This window comes from Phoenix dactylifera, chromosome 1 (genome assembly GCF_009389715.1).
Source record: "Phoenix dactylifera cultivar Barhee BC4 chromosome 1, palm_55x_up_171113_PBpolish2nd_filt_p, whole genome shotgun sequence".
NCBI lineage: Eukaryota > Viridiplantae > Streptophyta > Magnoliopsida > Arecales > Arecaceae > Phoenix > Phoenix dactylifera.
In genome coordinates, this window is record NC_052392.1 from 4,667,671 (window position 1) to 4,685,976 (window position 18,306).

At 36.4% G+C, this 18,306-nt stretch overlaps 2 protein-coding genes and 1 non-coding gene across 3 annotated transcripts; 2 read left to right on the forward strand and 1 right to left on the reverse strand.

The window, feature by feature from the left end:
- Positions 1-1,700: 1,700 nt before the first annotated feature.
- Positions 1,701-6,629, forward strand: LOC103712493 (putative pentatricopeptide repeat-containing protein At3g16890, mitochondrial). Its single transcript, XM_039124405.1, has 3 exons — positions 1,701-4,282; positions 4,409-4,552; positions 6,396-6,629. Exon 1 carries the CDS (start codon positions 1,759-1,761, stop codon positions 3,961-3,963), a length of 2,205 nt encoding a protein of 734 aa, XP_038980333.1. The 5' UTR covers positions 1,701-1,758; the 3' UTR covers positions 3,964-4,282; positions 4,409-4,552; positions 6,396-6,629.
- A 666-nt stretch (positions 6,630-7,295) lies between these two features.
- Positions 7,296-10,213, forward strand: LOC103712473 (transmembrane protein 205-like). The gene is made up of 3 exons (XM_008799003.4): positions 7,296-7,672; positions 7,900-8,119; positions 9,754-10,213. Exons 1-3 carry the CDS (start codon positions 7,311-7,313, stop codon positions 9,967-9,969), a joined length of 798 nt encoding a protein of 265 aa, XP_008797225.2. The 5' UTR covers positions 7,296-7,310; the 3' UTR covers positions 9,970-10,213.
- An 8,008-nt stretch (positions 10,214-18,221) lies between these two features.
- Positions 18,222-18,293, reverse strand: TRNAP-CGG. The gene has a single exon. It is a non-coding gene; the product is annotated as a tRNA-Pro (tRNA).
- Between the last annotated feature and the right edge of the window lie 13 nt (positions 18,294-18,306).

Consider the following 18,306-nt stretch of genomic DNA (forward strand, 5'->3'; position numbering starts at 1 on the left):
TATTTTGTTGGAAGTAAAAAAAAAAAAAAAAAAAAGTTTAGAATCGAGAGTTTGGTTTTAGGTAAAGTCTTGACTCTAATACTAGATTTTGGTAATTGCATATTGATGCGAAGGGTTCACTTGGAATTTAGAAAGGCAATATTTACTTGATTGGTTCTATAATGGGTGAATTGCAAAATGATTCAAGTCAAACCAATTCATTGTGTGGTTCACTCTAATATGACAATTGCTATGCCAAGCTTGTGAATTTAAGGGATTATCTACAATCATATCTATGATTTCAACGAGGAATTGAGAAAAAGTTCCCTATTGCCCTGCTTTCTCTCTCCAACTTTTGGAGATATGCATATTTACCATTAAAATAGTATAGATTCTAATTCCACAAAAGCCTTTACCATTAAAATGGTATAGATTTTTAAGTTTAAAGAAAACAAATGGTTCATTGGACTCTAGCGATGGATATAGGAATCGTATAAGCCAATAAGATAAGATTGTACAAAAATATGTAGAAGTAAAATATGTATGACCATAATAAAAAATGATAGTTAAAAAAATAGGGTAAAAGTTAACTAACAATGAAAATTTAAGAGAAATGACAGCTCCTCCATCTATGTACATCGCATCATATGTGATCACTATATGCATTTAAACCCTTCAAGACTGGAAATATATCTAGACCTTCTGTAATAGTTAGCAATATATTTTTAGTTGGATCACCAAAACTTCTCCAACGGGACAATAAGCGGCTCTAATCTATTAAAAGATATATTCAAGAAAAATATAGAGAATTCTTGTTAGCCGTATTTACACCGCTGAGTGTGAGCCGCCGTTGTACCAAAAAAATAAAAATAGAGAGACTACTGAAAAATAAAAAGAGGGGAAGGAAGGATTATGTAAATTTAGATGCAAGCTGGTTCTATTATGTGGTGTGCAAAGAATACTTGTTCCGTTAAATATGGATATCAAATGAAATCAAGAAATCGTAAATGAAGATATATGAGAGATTGTTAGTTCTCATATAATACCAACATATAACTTACGCCATGCATAGAATATTATTATTATTATTTTTTAAAAATAATATATTAATATAATAAATTATAATAAATAAAAAGTTTCAATAGCCAAAATTTTGCTATACATTAAGTAATGAATTTTAATTATAGCCAAGAAGAAAGTTTTATTGTTAATACTTGCATTCACATCGCAAGCAGAGAAATATAAAAAAGTTGAGCCTCGTATAGAAACCTCCCTTATTAATATCAATATCATACCCAGCATTATACATTAGATACAATTTTTTTATTTTTTAACTATTTTAAAAATATATAATAATATAATAAATTATACTAAATAGAAGATTTTAATAGGCAAACTTCTACTGTAGATTAACTAATAAATTTTAATTGTGACCGAGCATATCAACATCATAATCATTTATATTAGCATCCGAATAAAAAACATAGTACTTTAAACTTTTTTTAAAAAATAAATATAAATAAATATTGGATTTTATGAAACCACACTGAAAATACTCGTGGCAAATTTATCTCCATTGGCGTAGAAAAAGAGGCTACTCTGTTCTTTTTGGGCTGGCAAAAGTTTCGGCCAATCTCAGGCCGGGCCTAGTTATTGGACCGAACCGGAGGCTCGATGAATTCTAGCCGCAGACGGAGGACCAAAACACTCCATCCCTTCCTCAGAGCGTCTTCACCGCCGCCGCCGTTCCGCCACGACCTTCGCCGCTCGCCGGCGACCATGAGAGGCTTCCCTCCTCCCAATCTCCGGCCCTCTCCTTCTAAAAAGCAGCCCCCTGTAGATGAGCTTCTCCTGAAACGGAGGAAACCAAGCAGACCGGATCTCGTCGGCAGCGCCAACCCACAATCGGCCCCTCTCCGCCGCGCCTCTTCGGGTAAGCCCCGTTCTCCAGCTTCAAAATCCGATTTTCTTCATGGTTTCGATGGATCCAAGAGCTGGCCGGCTTCAAAATCGCGCCTTTCCGCCGAAATCCATCAAAAAACCGCGAAATCCCTCGACCCAGTTCGTTTCTCAGAGATTCTCTCGAGAAAAGATTGGTTTTCGATGCTAAATACTGAGTTCAAATCGGTTGTGGCATATCTTTATCCCCGTTCAGCGGTGAGCTTGATACAAAATCTGGAAAACCCTCTATTCTCGCTCAAATTTTACATCTGGCTTTCTAATTTCAACGAACAATTAGCAAAAGATCAATCCGTTCGCAGGGTTTTGGCTGAAGCTCTATGGAGGAGAGGTCCAGTGGTGCTGTCTGTGGACTTATTGAAGGAGATTAAGAGCTCCGGTTGTCGAATTACGGAGGACATGCTGTGCATTTTGATATCTAGTTGGGGCCGATTAGGTCTTGCGAAGTATGTGAATGAAGTCTTTGGGCAGGTGTCATTCTTGGGATTTAGGCCGAGCACCCTGGTCTACAACTCGGTGATCGATGCATTGGTTAAAGCTAATTCACTTGATTTGGCCTATTTTAAGTTCCAGCAGATGCCATCTGACAACTGCTCGCCGGATTGTTTCACTTACAATAGTCTCATCCATGGAGTATGCAAGCTGGGTATTGTTGAAGAAGCTCTTCGGTTGGTGAGGCAGATGGAGAGTTCAGGATACCCACCTAATGTCTTCACCTACACTATATTGGTGGATGGATTTTGCAATGCAAAGAAGGTGGAGGAGGCATTTCGGGTCTTAGAGACGATGAAGAAGAGAAATGTGGCTCCTAATGAAGCCACTTTCCGGTCATTGATTCATGGCGCATTTCGGTGCTTGGAACCACACAAGGCGTATGAAATGTTATGTGGGCATTTAGAGCGAGAACCAGTTCTACAGGAGCATGCATGTAGCACTATTTTGTATTGCCTTTCCAAGTGTAGTATGGCAAGAGAGGCTAGAGGGTTTATGAGTAGGGTGGGCCAAAGGGGTTATTTTCCGGATGCTGCAACATTTAATGTAGTGATGGCTTGTATGGTGAAGGGTCTGGGATTGAGTGATGTCTGTGAGATGTTGGACCATTACAGAAAAGGAGGCGGCAAACCTGGATTTAGTACATATCTTATGGTTATCAATTCTTTGTTAAAGGAGGGATGGGTTGTGGAGGCAAATCTGTATTTGAAACACATGGTCTTGGATGGACTTGTATCTAGTGTAGTATCGTATAACATGCTGATCGATTGCTTTGTCAAAGCTGAGATGATGGATAAGGCAATGGAGATTTTTGAAGAAATGCATGGGAAGGGTTTTCGTCCGAACCTCATTACATTCAATACTCTTATCAGTGGCCATTCTAGGGTTGGGGATGCAAGTATGGCAAGAGATGTTCTAAAGATGCTTCTGGAGCATGGTTTTAAGCCAGATGTTGTTACATTCAGCTCTATAATTGATGGGCTTTGCCGGGTCCACCAGATGGATGATGCTTTTGATTGTTTCAATGAGATGATAGAATGGGGTGTTTCTCCAAATGCTGTCACATACAACATACTAATCCGTTCTCTTTGTGCAGTTGGGGATGTCCGCAGATCAATGAAACTTTTCAGAAGGATGAAAGAAGAAGGCATTGATCCAGATGTCTTTTCTTTTAATCCCCTAATTGTAAGCTTTTGTAAGATGAAAAAGATTGAGAAGGCACAGAACCTTTTTGATGCTATGTTGAGATTTGGTGTGGCCCCAGACAGTTATACATATAATGCTTTTATCAAATCTTTATGTGATGCAAGGAAAATTGAAGAGGCCAAAGAAACTGTACTCATCATGGAGTTAAATGGCTGCACTCCAAATTCTTATTCATATGGCTCAATTGTTCATGCCCTTACTTCTTCGGGCAACTTAGAAGAGGCTCGAGAGTTAATTAGCAAATGCGAAAGGAAGGGAATTCATATAAATCCCCTTCCTAATCTGAAGATAGAATCTGAAATCACTGACAGAGTTGTCAACAGCTGATTCAAATTATTTCATGGTTGAAACTAATTCTTCAACAGACATAGATTACAGCTTCTTTATTAAAGGTTGTTTTACCAAAGGCATATCAGTTATGCCATCAAATCATCTCAACCCTACTAAAGGGTGAAGCAGGGGCTCCATTCAACAATCTCAGCCCACTGTGACTTGGCTTCTGGATAATTACTTTTGTGTATTCATACATGATATCTTGCCATGTTACTTTTGCATGATATGCCTGCGCTACCACAAGATGATTGGTATTTGTCTATGAAATGAAGCCAATGTTTCTGACTGCAGCCTCAGCTCTTCAAACATACAGGTAAGCTGTTGCTGCAAACAGTAATTATTTATCTTATTAACATTTTTTCTTACCTTGCTGTGTTCCTTAATAATAGCCATGGGACTAATTGGATGCTGCTCTCATTCTCTATTTTTCTATGTAAAGGAGAAGAACTAGGAAAAAGACACGGAGAAAAAAAGGATTTGGATGGGAATGATGAAAATTGATTCATTGTTCTCACTTTGAAGGGGAATATGACCTGAACAATAAATGCCAATGCATTCACAATTTTGTCTACAAACAGCTAGGGTAAGTCTTACTGTTTATGCTTCAAGACATAAACTTCTATATATCTATCTATATCTACATCAGTGCCTATATATATATATATATATATATATATTCTAGAATATACAAAAAGGGATGCATAAGTGAAAACCATTTTCAATTTTTCACTTTTCTGTTTGCTTCTGTATGGCCAATGATGAAAAAATAAATTTGTACAGTCTAAAACCTTTTTTCCTGCTAAAATCTGGAAACATTTGCGTAGGTGTTTCAACATATCCTTTCAATGATTCCTTCTCTTTGTTATAATTATAATGATATTCTTTTTTGAAAAGGTGGGTATTAGAAGAAAGAGAGAAAGAAAGACTCAAATCACTTGATAGTTGTTGACCGTAGTACAACCTAGCTGATGAATAAACCTTTTGAATTAATGGAGTATTCCTTTGCCTTATTGCTAACTCTGCTATGCATAATGCAAACACCCAGCATGGCTGGACGTTGGCATATTAAACCATGTTTCTCACTTCAGAAGCAGCTTGAACTGTCTCTTCAAAATAAACATATTTAGTATATATACTTTTGCATTTACTGTCTAATAAGTAACTGCGAAAAAAATACATAAAGTAAATTGGGAATTATGTCTATTGAATCTACTCCAAACAATTAATGTATGAAATCACTGTCATCCATCAAATTCTTCTTCCTCTAGAGTAAACCATGTGCATTCTAGTAAGAACAACATGGAGCTATTAGTCAAGGCATTTGACTCTGTATCAACAGAACCACCCAAGTATGGTCAGCATGCATGTTTAATGGCAATCAAATGTAAAACAATATTATGGGTAGGGCTGTGACATTTATCTCAAGTTTCAGAGCGCCCAGGAATTTTGGTAAATTGGATCTTCATTTTACTAAAACTCTCCTCTGTTTGTGATAGAAAAATACACTATATCTTGTGGGACATAATTTTTTTGTTTAAAAGTGAGAATGTTTGTTTGATTGATATGGTATGAGGTGTGCAACAGTCAAGTATTTTTCTTTGCATATGATGGGGAAGAAAAACAGAAGTTTCTCTATAGATGATCATGAGAATAGTGGTGTGTTTCTTATTCGTATATGGCTGCCTGATGATAAAGAGTCCTTAGGTACAATTGAAAATGATTTGATGGTTTTCTAGGTAACACGTTGAGTAACAAAGCCTACGAATTTCTAGCGATAAAATTGAAACTGTTTTAATATTGTAGAATCTTTTGTTTCTGTCTCATAAAACATGATGTTGGTGAGCTTTTGCAAATTCCAGAATCTAATCTGAGATTCAGGATGAGGTATTCCTCATGATACAATATAAGCTGATTTTGAATTGTAAATTTTTATAAGATCTAGTAACATGACAATCTTCGGCCTATATTATTGCCAACAACATCAGTTTTTCTTTCTGACAGGAAGAAAGTAATGACTAGGTGAAATTGTTCCCATCAAATAGAATAAGTAGCTGATTTCTCCTACGAAGAAGTATCAACCAAGTTAGATAATGATGTTCCTTCTCCTAATACAGTCATACAGATGCATATACATATGCATACATGCCATTGCTGTTAATTTAAGCAGGGGATGTTTGGAAAGTCATGGGAGGCTTGACTTCAAAATGACAGTTTGGACATAAACTGCTCAAAATTTTTCTGTGGAGCTTTTTTTTTCAACTGTGCTCAATAGCTATTTTGATGGATATGTTTGTGTTGCTGCTGCAATTCATCTTGTATTCCTTTTCAACAGCGGCCTAAATACTTTCTTTACGTGATGACTCTAGTGGCCATTCTCGCAACGTGCTTCTCATAGTCCTGATTAGTGTGTTTTTTCTAATGTGCAGATTGGTCAAGAGTTGGAAAAATTGCTGATCTACAAAGAATTCACTCCACTGCAAAAAATTGCCGTGCTTTGATTTTTTTTTTCTTCTTTTTCCTCCTTTATGTCAACTTTGTGATGTAATTTTTTTGACAATAAACCTTGTGGCTCATTCTTTTATTAAAGACTAATGTAAGATGGAACAAAATTTGATCTCTTTGTCAAGAAAAGAAGTTGATCTAGCAATCACATTTGACAATTCTGAGTTGAAAAAAAAAAGAAGCTCTGAACGGATTTCGTTTTTCCAGTAAAAAAATGAATTCACTTGTAGGATTTGTTAACAACAGTTATTGCTAAAGGTGGGAATCAGGTTGGTTGCTGGTTTGGTTCAGATCTGAACTTAATACCAAGATAACCCAACCTATATGTAGACCCAGCATTATCATGACCCGATCCGAATTGGCAAATTAATTAGATTGGCTCGGATGAGGAACAAGTATGCTCGAAAGCTAGTTGAATTGTGAAAAAAAAATCTTGCAAATTGGCATTAAGCCAAAGAATGACATAAAACGAGCACAAGCGTGCAGTGGAAATATAGCCCAACTTGGATTGTTACCAGCCCTAGTCTAGTCCTGTATGAATTGTAAAATCACCATCTGCAACAAAACCCGATCTCGAACCCGATAATCCAATGGATCTAATCATGGTCCAAATTTTACAGGACTGGACCCAATCTCAGAACCCTAGAGTCCAATTGATCTGATCAGCTCTGGCTTTTATGCCAGAATGGACCCGGTTTAACCCTTGCCTACTTTAGCAGCAACCAATCCAAACCCCGATCCATTATTTCCGTTATTACCCTTACTTAAAATAAATATGACAGCCAGTAGAAGAACTGATATCTATGAAATATTTGAAAGAGTAGGGAGATTTATGGAAAATGGACTGTACGTCCTCTCCGCCCAAGCTTATCTCTACCGTCCGGCCGTCTCCTTTCTTCAAGGCTTTTTATAACTCTAGAGTCGTCGCCTTCTCCTCCTACCCAGCGACTGTGCGACTGCCGAAGCCTAACCTTAACCCTAACCCTAGAGTTCTCTCTCCGATGGCTTGGGCGACGCGGTTCCTGTCGGCGGTGGCGTTCCTGGCGGTCGGAGTGGTCTTCGCGCCGGACCTGTTCGGGTCGGGGCCGGCCTCCCCCGCCGCCGCCGTCTCCGTCGCCAAGATCGCCCATCTCCTCTGCTTCGCCACCTGCTGGGGCTCCGCCCTCTGGGTCACCTTCATCGGCGGCATCATCATGTTCAAGTATGCCTCCTAGTCCTCAAAATATCCAGCCTTTTTCATTGCTTTTGAGGAAATTTTGAGAAAATTCGGAAAATCTTGCCAAAGCTTCTTTTTATTTTATTTTATTTGGATTTATGAAGTAAGATGATGGAATTTGGCAAAGCGTTAGTTAAAAGTCCTCCCTTTTTCTGATAATTTAGTTGTTGTTTTATTTGGATTTTGATTTATCTTGGGAAAAAAAATTGAAGGTATTTGCCGAGGCACCAGTTTGGGAATCTACAGAGCAAGATGTTTCCGGCGTACTTCATGTTGATATCGGTGTGTGCGGCGATCTCGGTGATGGCATTCGCCTACCTCCACCCATGGAAGTCGGCATCGTCCCTTGAGAGATACCAGCTTGGGTTCCTTCTCTCTGCCCTTTTCTTCAATCTCTCCAACCTCCTTATCTTCACCCCCATGACCATCGAGGTAATCCACTATTTTGATCCTTACTCCCTCTATTTACACAGGATAGGTTTGTTTTTGATGTAAAAGATTGGGCTTCAATAGCTCATTAATTTGGTGGTTGGGGTCGGTATGACGAAAATGAATCAGTGATTGAAGTAGGTTGAAAGCTCGTTGGAATTTATTCCATTGTCTCTTACCGAGCAATAGTGGTTTTATGAGTTGCAGAGTAAATTATATTCTCAAGGCGAAGCTGAGTCTAGCGTTGTTTGCTTCCGGGATAAATTTGAATAAAGGTCTCTTTTTCAACTTTATTCAACCAAACAATGTTTCGGGCAACCCAACGAAGCCCCAGTAATGATGGACATTTTTGGTATTCATTTAGCTTTAACCAGGTTAAAACTATTTGGTAGGGTGGTTAAGTGCAGGCAACAGACACTTGTGTGTGGTGGGGGGCGGTTCGAATAGTTTTACCTGGTTATCGAGGGGTAAGTAGTTTTTTGGATGAAGTTATTCACACATGCTGGTCAAAATTATTCAGGCACCAAACAGGGTGAATTGTCATTAGATTATAGCTATCCAAGGAGATGGAGAAACATTATTTTCATGTAGATATTCCTTCTCTAGTTAATGGTTTGTGTAACTCTGACAGCAGTTGGAAGTTTTTTTTTTTAAAAAAAATTACTAAAGGATGGTTGATAGTTTAAAATGGGTTTCAACTTATCAGCAATGATAGTTATATCCTGCACATCAGAAGAAGATAAACAAAAGAAATACACATCTTATTTGATGAATTGAATGAAAGCTGCAACAACTGGCAAAAGGAAGTGTTTTAGGACAAATTGATGCCTTTGGCTGCTCAATGCTAAGGTCTTGATACTTCCTAAGTCGATTCTTTTATTTTCATGATTCTCAACATTTATTTTTCATTTCTAATGTACAAACTACTCTGTCATATTTGATTGTATACTATATTTAAAAGCACAAGTTAGGGCCTTTGGGTTTGTTTAGTTTTCCCTTGGGTGGATGATCGATTAATTTTCAGTTTTTATTATTTTCAAGAATAGTTGTGGAAGATAAAAGATAAAAATATTGGCATTCCTGTTGAGAGTCCTTGAAAGGCGGTCCTTTGTTTACCAAGTCCTTCAAAACAAAAAGATAAGAAGTCCAATTGAAGATCTCAATGGATGTGGTCTTCATTTGTTTAATCCAATTCCCGGTCAGATAGATTTTTCTTTTTTTTTCATTAATTTTCGTAAATGTGGATTGCACATGCCTGTAAATTTGTTTGCTGGAAAACATGAAAGATTAAGTTCACTCAAGATTCTATTTTGGGAATTTTCATAATTAATGATATTTTCTTGCGATTTCTTACTAATATTACATTGAATTTAGATGGAAGGGCTTAAACATCACTCGACTTGTCTGTTATAAGTTTAATCACTTGAGCAAATGTTGTTGTGGTGACTTTTCTAAAAAAAGCATCAGCAGATGTTTATAATCTAATCATAAGTTACTGATGTCATCAGCTAATCTTATAATTTAACAAGCACGACTAGGCTTCAAAATAACATTCCAGATCTGATTTTGTATCTCCTTTTTTCTTTTCGAGAACACATATCTCTTTATTCATTCATTCATTTATTTACCCCGACCAGATGATGAAGAAGAGGCACAAGGTTGAGAGAGAGCTAAGCATTGGTGACGAAGTGGGACGGTCAAAGAACATGGAAGTAGCAAAGTCTAATCCACAACTTGCAGGAATGAACAAGAAATTTGGAATGATCCACGGCTTATCTTCACTTGCCAATATCATGGCATTTGGCAGCCTTGCAATGCATTCATGGTACTTAGCAGGTAAAGTTCAGCTGTAAGCACGTTGGACATTATTGGATTCTGGAAAAAATTCTCTTAGCCATTGGCTACCCCCTCCAACACTGTGTTGAACTTGGTGCTCAACTCTGTTCAGAAAACATGCAGTTGTCTTCTCCATCATAATTGTTTAACTCGTCATGATCAGATATGCTTTACCTTATTTTTTATTTGAATAGAAAGGATGCACTCTTTTATCAGACGTCAATTTATTGCTGCATTGTTGGAATACAATTATTCAGCTTACATGAGTTTGTCATTCCTAAGGCAATGAATAATAAAAGTTTTCATCAGATCAGGGACATAATACACCTTTTTTTTAAAAAAAATATCGCATCGGGGTATCTTTTCCTTACAGATGGACTAAAAGATTAGTCTCAATTTCTAGTTTAAAATGGTTTGTTGAATTAATATAGCGGCCACACTTTGATGTTCACTTGTGGTATATCATGAGGGAGCAAAGTTGTCATTGGATCTCAGTAATACATAGATTTCTTCCATTCCTTGAGGTGATTACTGGCTGGCCACTTTCATTTTCTTGAGGTGATTTATGATGAAAATAAACAGATCAACCCCTGTTGCTGTCCTTACTCTTATTTTCGTAGATTATTCATTCAATTCTTACTCATGGTTGATGGGAGTTTGCCCACAGAATCCTTGTCCCCTCTGAATGTGTATTCCCACACTTTTGGGCATGCTTTCAAGATAGACTGCCACCTTTTGGCGTATGTATTTTCTTTGTTTCTTTCATTTGTTGAAGATGGGAGAGGTGAAGACTTGTGGACTGGGGCATATTTGTGAAACAAACCCACATAGTTTACTAAGATCTACCTTTTTTAGGGCGTTTTTGTTATGCCAGCATTTGGAATGCATGATGCTTTAGCGCACATTATTGATGTTGGGACTTGGGATAGCTAAAGTTTCATTCATGAGTTGTCTCTGATCCAAAAAAGGTATCCATGGTTGTATGACATGATTCACCATTATTTTTAAAACTTTTACGAACAAGATGCTGCATGATTTCATGAACTTCTATGATAACAAAGTACCAAATGTGAACCGATCTGAACTAATACCCCCAGTTCAGGTGTTCAGATTGGTAAGTAGCCCAAACTGAGTGGAACCGTCTTGTGGGTCGTGTTAGTTCGGACCTCTTGCCTTTTTTTCCCCCCCTTCTTTCCTCTTTTTATTCACTGTTTTTCTTTTTTCTTCTTTTCTTCTTTTTTTTTTTTTTGTTTTTATCTTCGTACCCGCCTTCTTTTTTTTCCCCCTACTTTCCTTCTTTTCTTTCTTTTGATGCAGCTTCAGGTGGAAAATAGGCTACAAAATATGAATCTGCTGCAAGTTGGGGAGTAAATTGATTTGATCTGAAAATCAGTAAGAAATATGCTATTGGACAGTAAAAATTTTGATTCATGTTAGAGAACAATGAAGAGGGAAAAAGAAAGAATAAGAGAGGAAGCGGGAAGATCGGAAGAAGAGAGAATAAAGAAAGGCTGCTTGGATAAGAAGTCTCCTTCCTTTTCTTAATTAAAACAAATTCCTAAAGATAGCTGGCTAAGATCAATTCTAAGCCAATGCAGCAAGTTGCATGGAATAAAGACTCACAAGGCTCAAGCTACCTGCAAAAGCCTTTCAACCACTGAACCCAGCATCTAACAAAGCTTCGACTCAATGACACTAAAAGGTTGGGTCCATATTGCTAGACAACTAAAATAAACTTATGGATCTTCATCTATTTTTGGTATCAGTGATGTTTGCTGTTTCTTTTTTAAAGTTGATTTAAGCCGCAATACCAATTTCACTACATGTTGCTGTGTCTGTTGCTTCCTCTTTTTAAGAAAATAAACTCTTTCATACATTTTTTTTTTCTTCTTCCCTTCTGATTTCATCCTAGCTAAATGTAACCAATGAAAGCATTTATATTTCTAACGAGCACTAATTTCTTATCTGACCCACCTTCCTTCATGAAAAATGCAATCCCACAATTTGAGATCACCACAAAGCTCGATATCATTATATTATTTTACATTTCTACTCACTATGAACTTCAGAATAGCAACGAGTAACAGAGAGTTAAGATTCTAGGCAGAGCTTTAAGCACCAGTTGGGTGGTTAGAGCTGCACCCTTATGGCCCACGGGTCCAAATGGTTTAGCGAGTTCGAGTTGGGTTCTAGAGTTGGAAACCTAAAATTATCCAAATTTCAAATAGATGGAGTAAGTCGGGTCTGAATTCAAGAAACCTAGATCCGACCTTGAAAATAGAACGTGTTCAATTTTAGAATTCAACCCGGCCCACGAATCCTTTATAACGGATCGGATCAGGACAGGTTATGGATCAACTCGACCCATTTGCCGTCTTACTTCTTTGCTTGCCTATGCTACCCTCCTCAAATATTAAAAAAATAAAAATAAAATATGTTGTACTAGTATGGAATCTATATATATTTGCATACGAATGTTGGTATAGTATCGTATTATACCTTGACACTAGAGATGGGCATCGGGCCGGGCCGGGCCGGGCCAGAGATGGGCATCGGGCCGGCCCCGACCCAAGCCCATCGGACCACAAACTAAACGGGCTGTGCCTAGCCCGGCCTGTTACTAAACGGGCTGTGCCTGACACGGCCCGCTTAGCCTAAAGGCTAAGCCCGGCACGGCCCTAGGCCCGTGGGGTGGCGGGCCGTGCCGGGCTCTGGCACGAGACGGGCCCGTCTAGCAAAAAAAAAATAGCCGTTACCCATAACGGCTATTTGTGGTTTTTACCCAAAATACCCCTCCCAACAGTCATAAAACGGCTATTTTGAGGGGTATTTTGAGGGGGGGGAATTTGGAGTCCTATAAATACCCCTTTCGTCCCTCATTCTCACCACACCAAACCAACTCTTCTCTCCTTCTCTACTACTACTATTTCTCTCTTTTAACAATATTTAGCAAGTGATCTAGGCTTCTAGCAATTTAATTTTTAGTTTGCGTTTAGCAAGTGTTCAAGTGCTACATAAGAGGAGGTTCTTGTTGAGAAGTTAGAAGTACAAGAGAAAGAGAAGGTCACTCCTTGTTGAGAGCACAAGAGGAAGCTCACAAATCTCGGCTCTACCTCTGGTCCTCTACTCAATTCTTCTTTGTGGTTAGTTTTTATTTTTTGCATTCATCAATTTAGATATGTCATCTTTTGATGAAAGTCATTTTGGCATTCCTCTTGTTTCTGAGGGAGAAGAAACTAATCCCCAACCCCATGTTCCTAGTTCCTCTAGAACCAGTGAATCGAGTGAAGATCAAACCTCTTCTCGTAAGAGGACTAGTGCTGTATGGAATGAATTTGATAGAATTATGGTTGATGGAGTCTGGAAAGCAAAATGTAAAAAATGTGCCAAACTTTATAGTTATAGTAGTAGTGGGGGAACATGCCATTTAAAAAGACATCAAGAGAGTCATAGGATGCATGATTCTCATCTTCAAAGTACCCTTAATATACAAGGGGGATCACTTTTAAGTAATTTTGCATATAATCATGAAAATCAAAGAAAATCACTTGTAAAATGGATTGTTAAGGATGAATTATCTTTTAGTTTATGTGAATCTTTTAATTTTGAAGAATATGTTCAATTAAACCTACAACCAGCTTACAAAAGAACTAATAGGCGTACATTTAGAAGAGTAGCTATGACTAACTTTTTAGCAATGAGACAAAGTTTAATTGAAACACTCTCTACTTTAAATGTAAAAGTTTCATTAACTTCTGATATTTGGTCAGCATCTATAGGTAGTAATTGTTTTATTGCTATTACCGCTCATTATATTGATAATGATTAGCAATTAAATAAACATATTTTTGCTTTTCGTGCTTTTGATTTTCCACATTCTGGGCAACAAATTTTAAATGCCATTTATCAAACTGCATGTTCATATAATATTAATGATAAAATTATGTCTATTACTTTTGATAATGCATCTAATAATAATTCTGCTGTTACATTATTAAAGGACTCATTGCATCCCATGTTAAATGGAAATTTATTGCATATTAGATGTGCATGTCATATCTTAAATCTTTCTGTTCAAGCTGGCATGGGTATGATTCAAGATGTTATTTCAAAAATTAGAAATGCAGTTTCTTTTATTCATGCTTCAAGATCAAGACTTCAAGAATTTAAGGAACTATGTATAAATCATGGTAAACGTTTTAAAAAAAATTAAACTTGATGTAATTACTCGTTGGAACTCAACATATAGCATGATACATGATGCATACCCATATAAAAACTTATTAAGTGTATATATGAATGATCGTGGATTAGGCTTTACATTGACTGAAATTGATTGGAATGAAGGCAAAATTTTGGAAGATTTTTTGATTAATTTTTATAATGCTACTAATGTTCTTTCTGGTATTTATTATCCAACTTCATGTTCATTTTTACAACAAGCATATATGATTAGTCAAAAATTTGCAGAACATGGATATGATGATGTTTTAATGCCTATTATTGAACAAATGGAATGAGTATTGGGACAAGATATGTCCTATGCATAACTTAGCTGCTGTATTTGATCCAAGAGTTAAATTGAATGGCGTACTAATTTTACTTGATGCATATTGTGAAAATATGATTCAAGATTCTGAACCTGCTAAAATTGAGGTAACACAACTTCTTTATGATATTTATGCTATATATGATGAAAAATTTCGTGGATCTAGATTCTCCGTACAAAGCTCTATTTCTTTTTCTAGTAGTTCTCGTTCGTCATCTATTTTTTCATTTATTGCACAGAGAAAACACACACATGCTTCAAGTTCATCTTCATCTTCTTCATCTTTAAGTAGTGAACTAGAATTTTATTTACGAAATGATCTTCAGTCTGCATATGATGAAAATCAAATAGAGAGTCTAGATGTATTATCTTGGTGGAAGAGTGTTAAAAATCAATATCCTGTTATGTCTGCAATTGCACGCGATATTTTAGCTGTGCCGATGTCCACAGTAGCATCGGAATCCGCTTTTAGTGCAGATCGGCGTGTTCTTGACGAAAAGAGAAGTAGGATGACTGGCGAAACGGTTAAGATGCTTCTCTGCTTCAAAGATTGGTTGGATGCTGAGGCGAGACTTCAAGATAAAGGTGGACATGATACAACATCCTCTGATGATGATGATACAAACACTACTGAATAGTGAATACTGATGATTAGTAAGATTTTGATCATTTATTTTTATTTCTTAATTTTTTATAATTATATATTTTTATTTTTTTAATTGTTAAAGTGAATCATCTCTATTTTTTCTCCTTTCTTATTGTATTATGGAGGTCAGACCAAGGTCCAAACCTCCCTTCATGTACCATTTTGATTTAAATTAATAAACTGGTAGGGGTCTATGCCAAACCCCTCACCATTAAGGTGGCTTTATATTAATAAATCCTTAGTTCCCAATATTTATTAATTTATTAAAAAAATTTATTCTCATTTATTTTAAGAGGGACGAGCCGTGCTTAGTCCGGCCCAGGCCCGATTCAGGCCCTTATGGGCCATTCCGGGCTGGCTCGCGGGCCGTGCCGTGCTTGGCCCACGAATCGTGCCAGCCCAGGCCCTTATGGGCCGTGCCGTGCTTGGCCCACGAATCGTGCCAGCCCAGGTCCTTATGGGCCGTGCCAGGCTGGCTCGCGGGCCGTGCCGTGCTTGGCCCACGAATCGTGCCAGCCCGGCCCTCTTTTATGGGCCGTGCCTAGCACGGTCCGTTACTATAGCAAGCGGGCCGTGCCTGCTTCGTGCCGGGCCATGGACGGCCCGGCCCAATGCCCACCTCTACTTGGCACCAAAGTGTGGACCTTGATTATGGTATCTTGATTATGGTATTTTTATTTAGATGAGCAATGAAAATTTGATATGCCATCTGATAGGCTTGTCTTATGATCTAATTGCTCTTCTCTATGTTGAACTTGTTTAATCTTGATCATGGCACCTAAATGCAAGTGACAGAGACTACGGAAGTGTACAATTATAAATTTATTATGTGGCTACTGAACTTGATAAGTGCTCCAACTCTTAAGAAGTTACAAAGGGTTTGTTATAAAGGTGGAGGCGGTTGAATGTTCGCTTCCTAGTTTGCTGTATAATATAATTAAGAGTTGGTGCTCGGTGTATTTTGCCTTTCTGATGTTAGTAATCTGCGAATGCCCTCAAGTTGCTGGTCTATGTCCGTTTTGTCTACAAAGTAAGAAACCAAAGACATGCATTGATGCAAATGTATAGACCCCGTTTGGCATTTGGCATCGTCGTAGATGGTAAAGCTTTTTTCTATAGAGTTTTCGACAATAAATTTTTTAATAAAAAATTATTTGCTATTTAGTAACTATATTTCTGAAGTGTTTAACTATATTTCTGAAGTGTTATCTGCTTGGTAACTGATCTGAAAAAGAACTTTTAGCATCAAAAAATGATAATAAAGAAAATGTAGGATTTTTTTTGCTTGTATACCTTCTTAAATATACAAAATTGCATGAATACTTTCGTAAAATTACTATATGCATTTATATCCTTCTTATTTTTTTTTTGCATATATACTCGTACCACTTAATGTCGTTAAAAATAAACGGCTTTAAATTAAAATGACTAAAATATTCCTATGGGTACATATGCAAAAAAAAGTTGTAAGGGTATACATACAAATAGCAACTTTACGGAGGTATTCGTGCAATTTTTCATATTTAGAAAGGTATACATTTGAAAAATTTATTAAAAAAATTAGAACTCGATTGAAATTTATCAAGTCTTTGATAATTCAATTAGATTGACAAGTCAGAGAAAGATCAATTTTTTTTTTTTTTAAGATCGTGACTTGGTCAAGTTGAAGTATTATGTGATCATTTTGGTAAAGCTATTTTTCATTTAATTTTGATATAATTATTATTATTGAATCTATGACATCTACATATTCTTCATTATTTTATCTACAAAGCAAGAAACCAAAGACATGCATTGATGAAAATGTATAGATCCAATTTGGCATCATCGTAGATAGTAAAGTTTTTATCTATACGGTTTAGACAATAAAATTTTTAATAAAAAAATATTTACTATTTAGTAACTAAATTTCTGAAGTGTTGCCTGCTTGGTAACCGATCTGAAAAAGAACTTTTAGCATCAAAAAATGATAATGAAGGGAATTGCATGATACTTTCAATAATCTAACTATCCGTGCTATATTATTGCTATTATAAAGTATTTTAATTTATAAATCATTTATTTAGATATTTCAATCTAAATATTAATATTATAATATTTTCATTATGATATTATTATATTATTATAATATAATTACTATATTAGAATAATAGTAATGATAGTAATCTAATAGTATTATAGCACGATAAATACAATGTAACATAATAAATACAACACAATATTATATTATACAATATTATATTATTATAGTATACAAATGTTATTACAAAGTATTGTTAATTTGTAAATTGTTTTTATATTTTAATCTTATTAACATAATAAATATATTCAAAATTCTTGATGGGATGATTATGGCATAAAAACCGCCACCTTAAATGATTATGATAATAAAAAGTATTTTAAATTGATTTTTGAAAAATTTCTTTGTTGGGATTCAAACTCAATTTTTTTGGGTGAAAACAATTTTCCAACATATTTTAGGCAGAGTTTTTGCCTAAAAGCTCCAAATTGGATTGTTTCTCTGGTAAACCTACTTCAGCTTTTGAAAGATCCCAAAAAATTGTTTAAGATTTTTACCAATCACTTTGAAAACTTCTAAAAAAAAACTTTTGGCCCCATAACAAATTCTTTTTAGCTCTGGGAAAGCAATGCTAAACAAAGCCTCAAATGGATGACAGATGTATGGATTGTTATTGTAGGTACCTCATGAATCAGTGACATGCATCATAGATGTTTAATGCAAGTGGATTGTATTGACCTCAGTGTTGGTATGCAAACTTTATGAGCTGACATGACATATTGAGGCATTGATGGTCCCCATGAGAATCACAACTAAGCAACACTACAGTTAGTATTATTGTGAGGAAGAATTTTGAAGGATCTATAGTTTTATCAAAGGCCATGCTAATACATTTGGCACCTTGTATTCCAGCTTCGCATTTCAGTAATGATGATTATTACAACTAAATTGGGATTAAATTTTATGTGTAATATAATTTGACTCAAAAAAAAAAAGGAAACAAAAGGGGGAAATAGGTGTTATTAATTAATTCTTAAACAAAAATAAAGAAACTGGGGCGTTGCGAGAATCGAACTCGCGACCTCTCGCACCCGAAGCGAGAATCATACCACTAGACCAAACGCCCTGCAAGCGTTTAA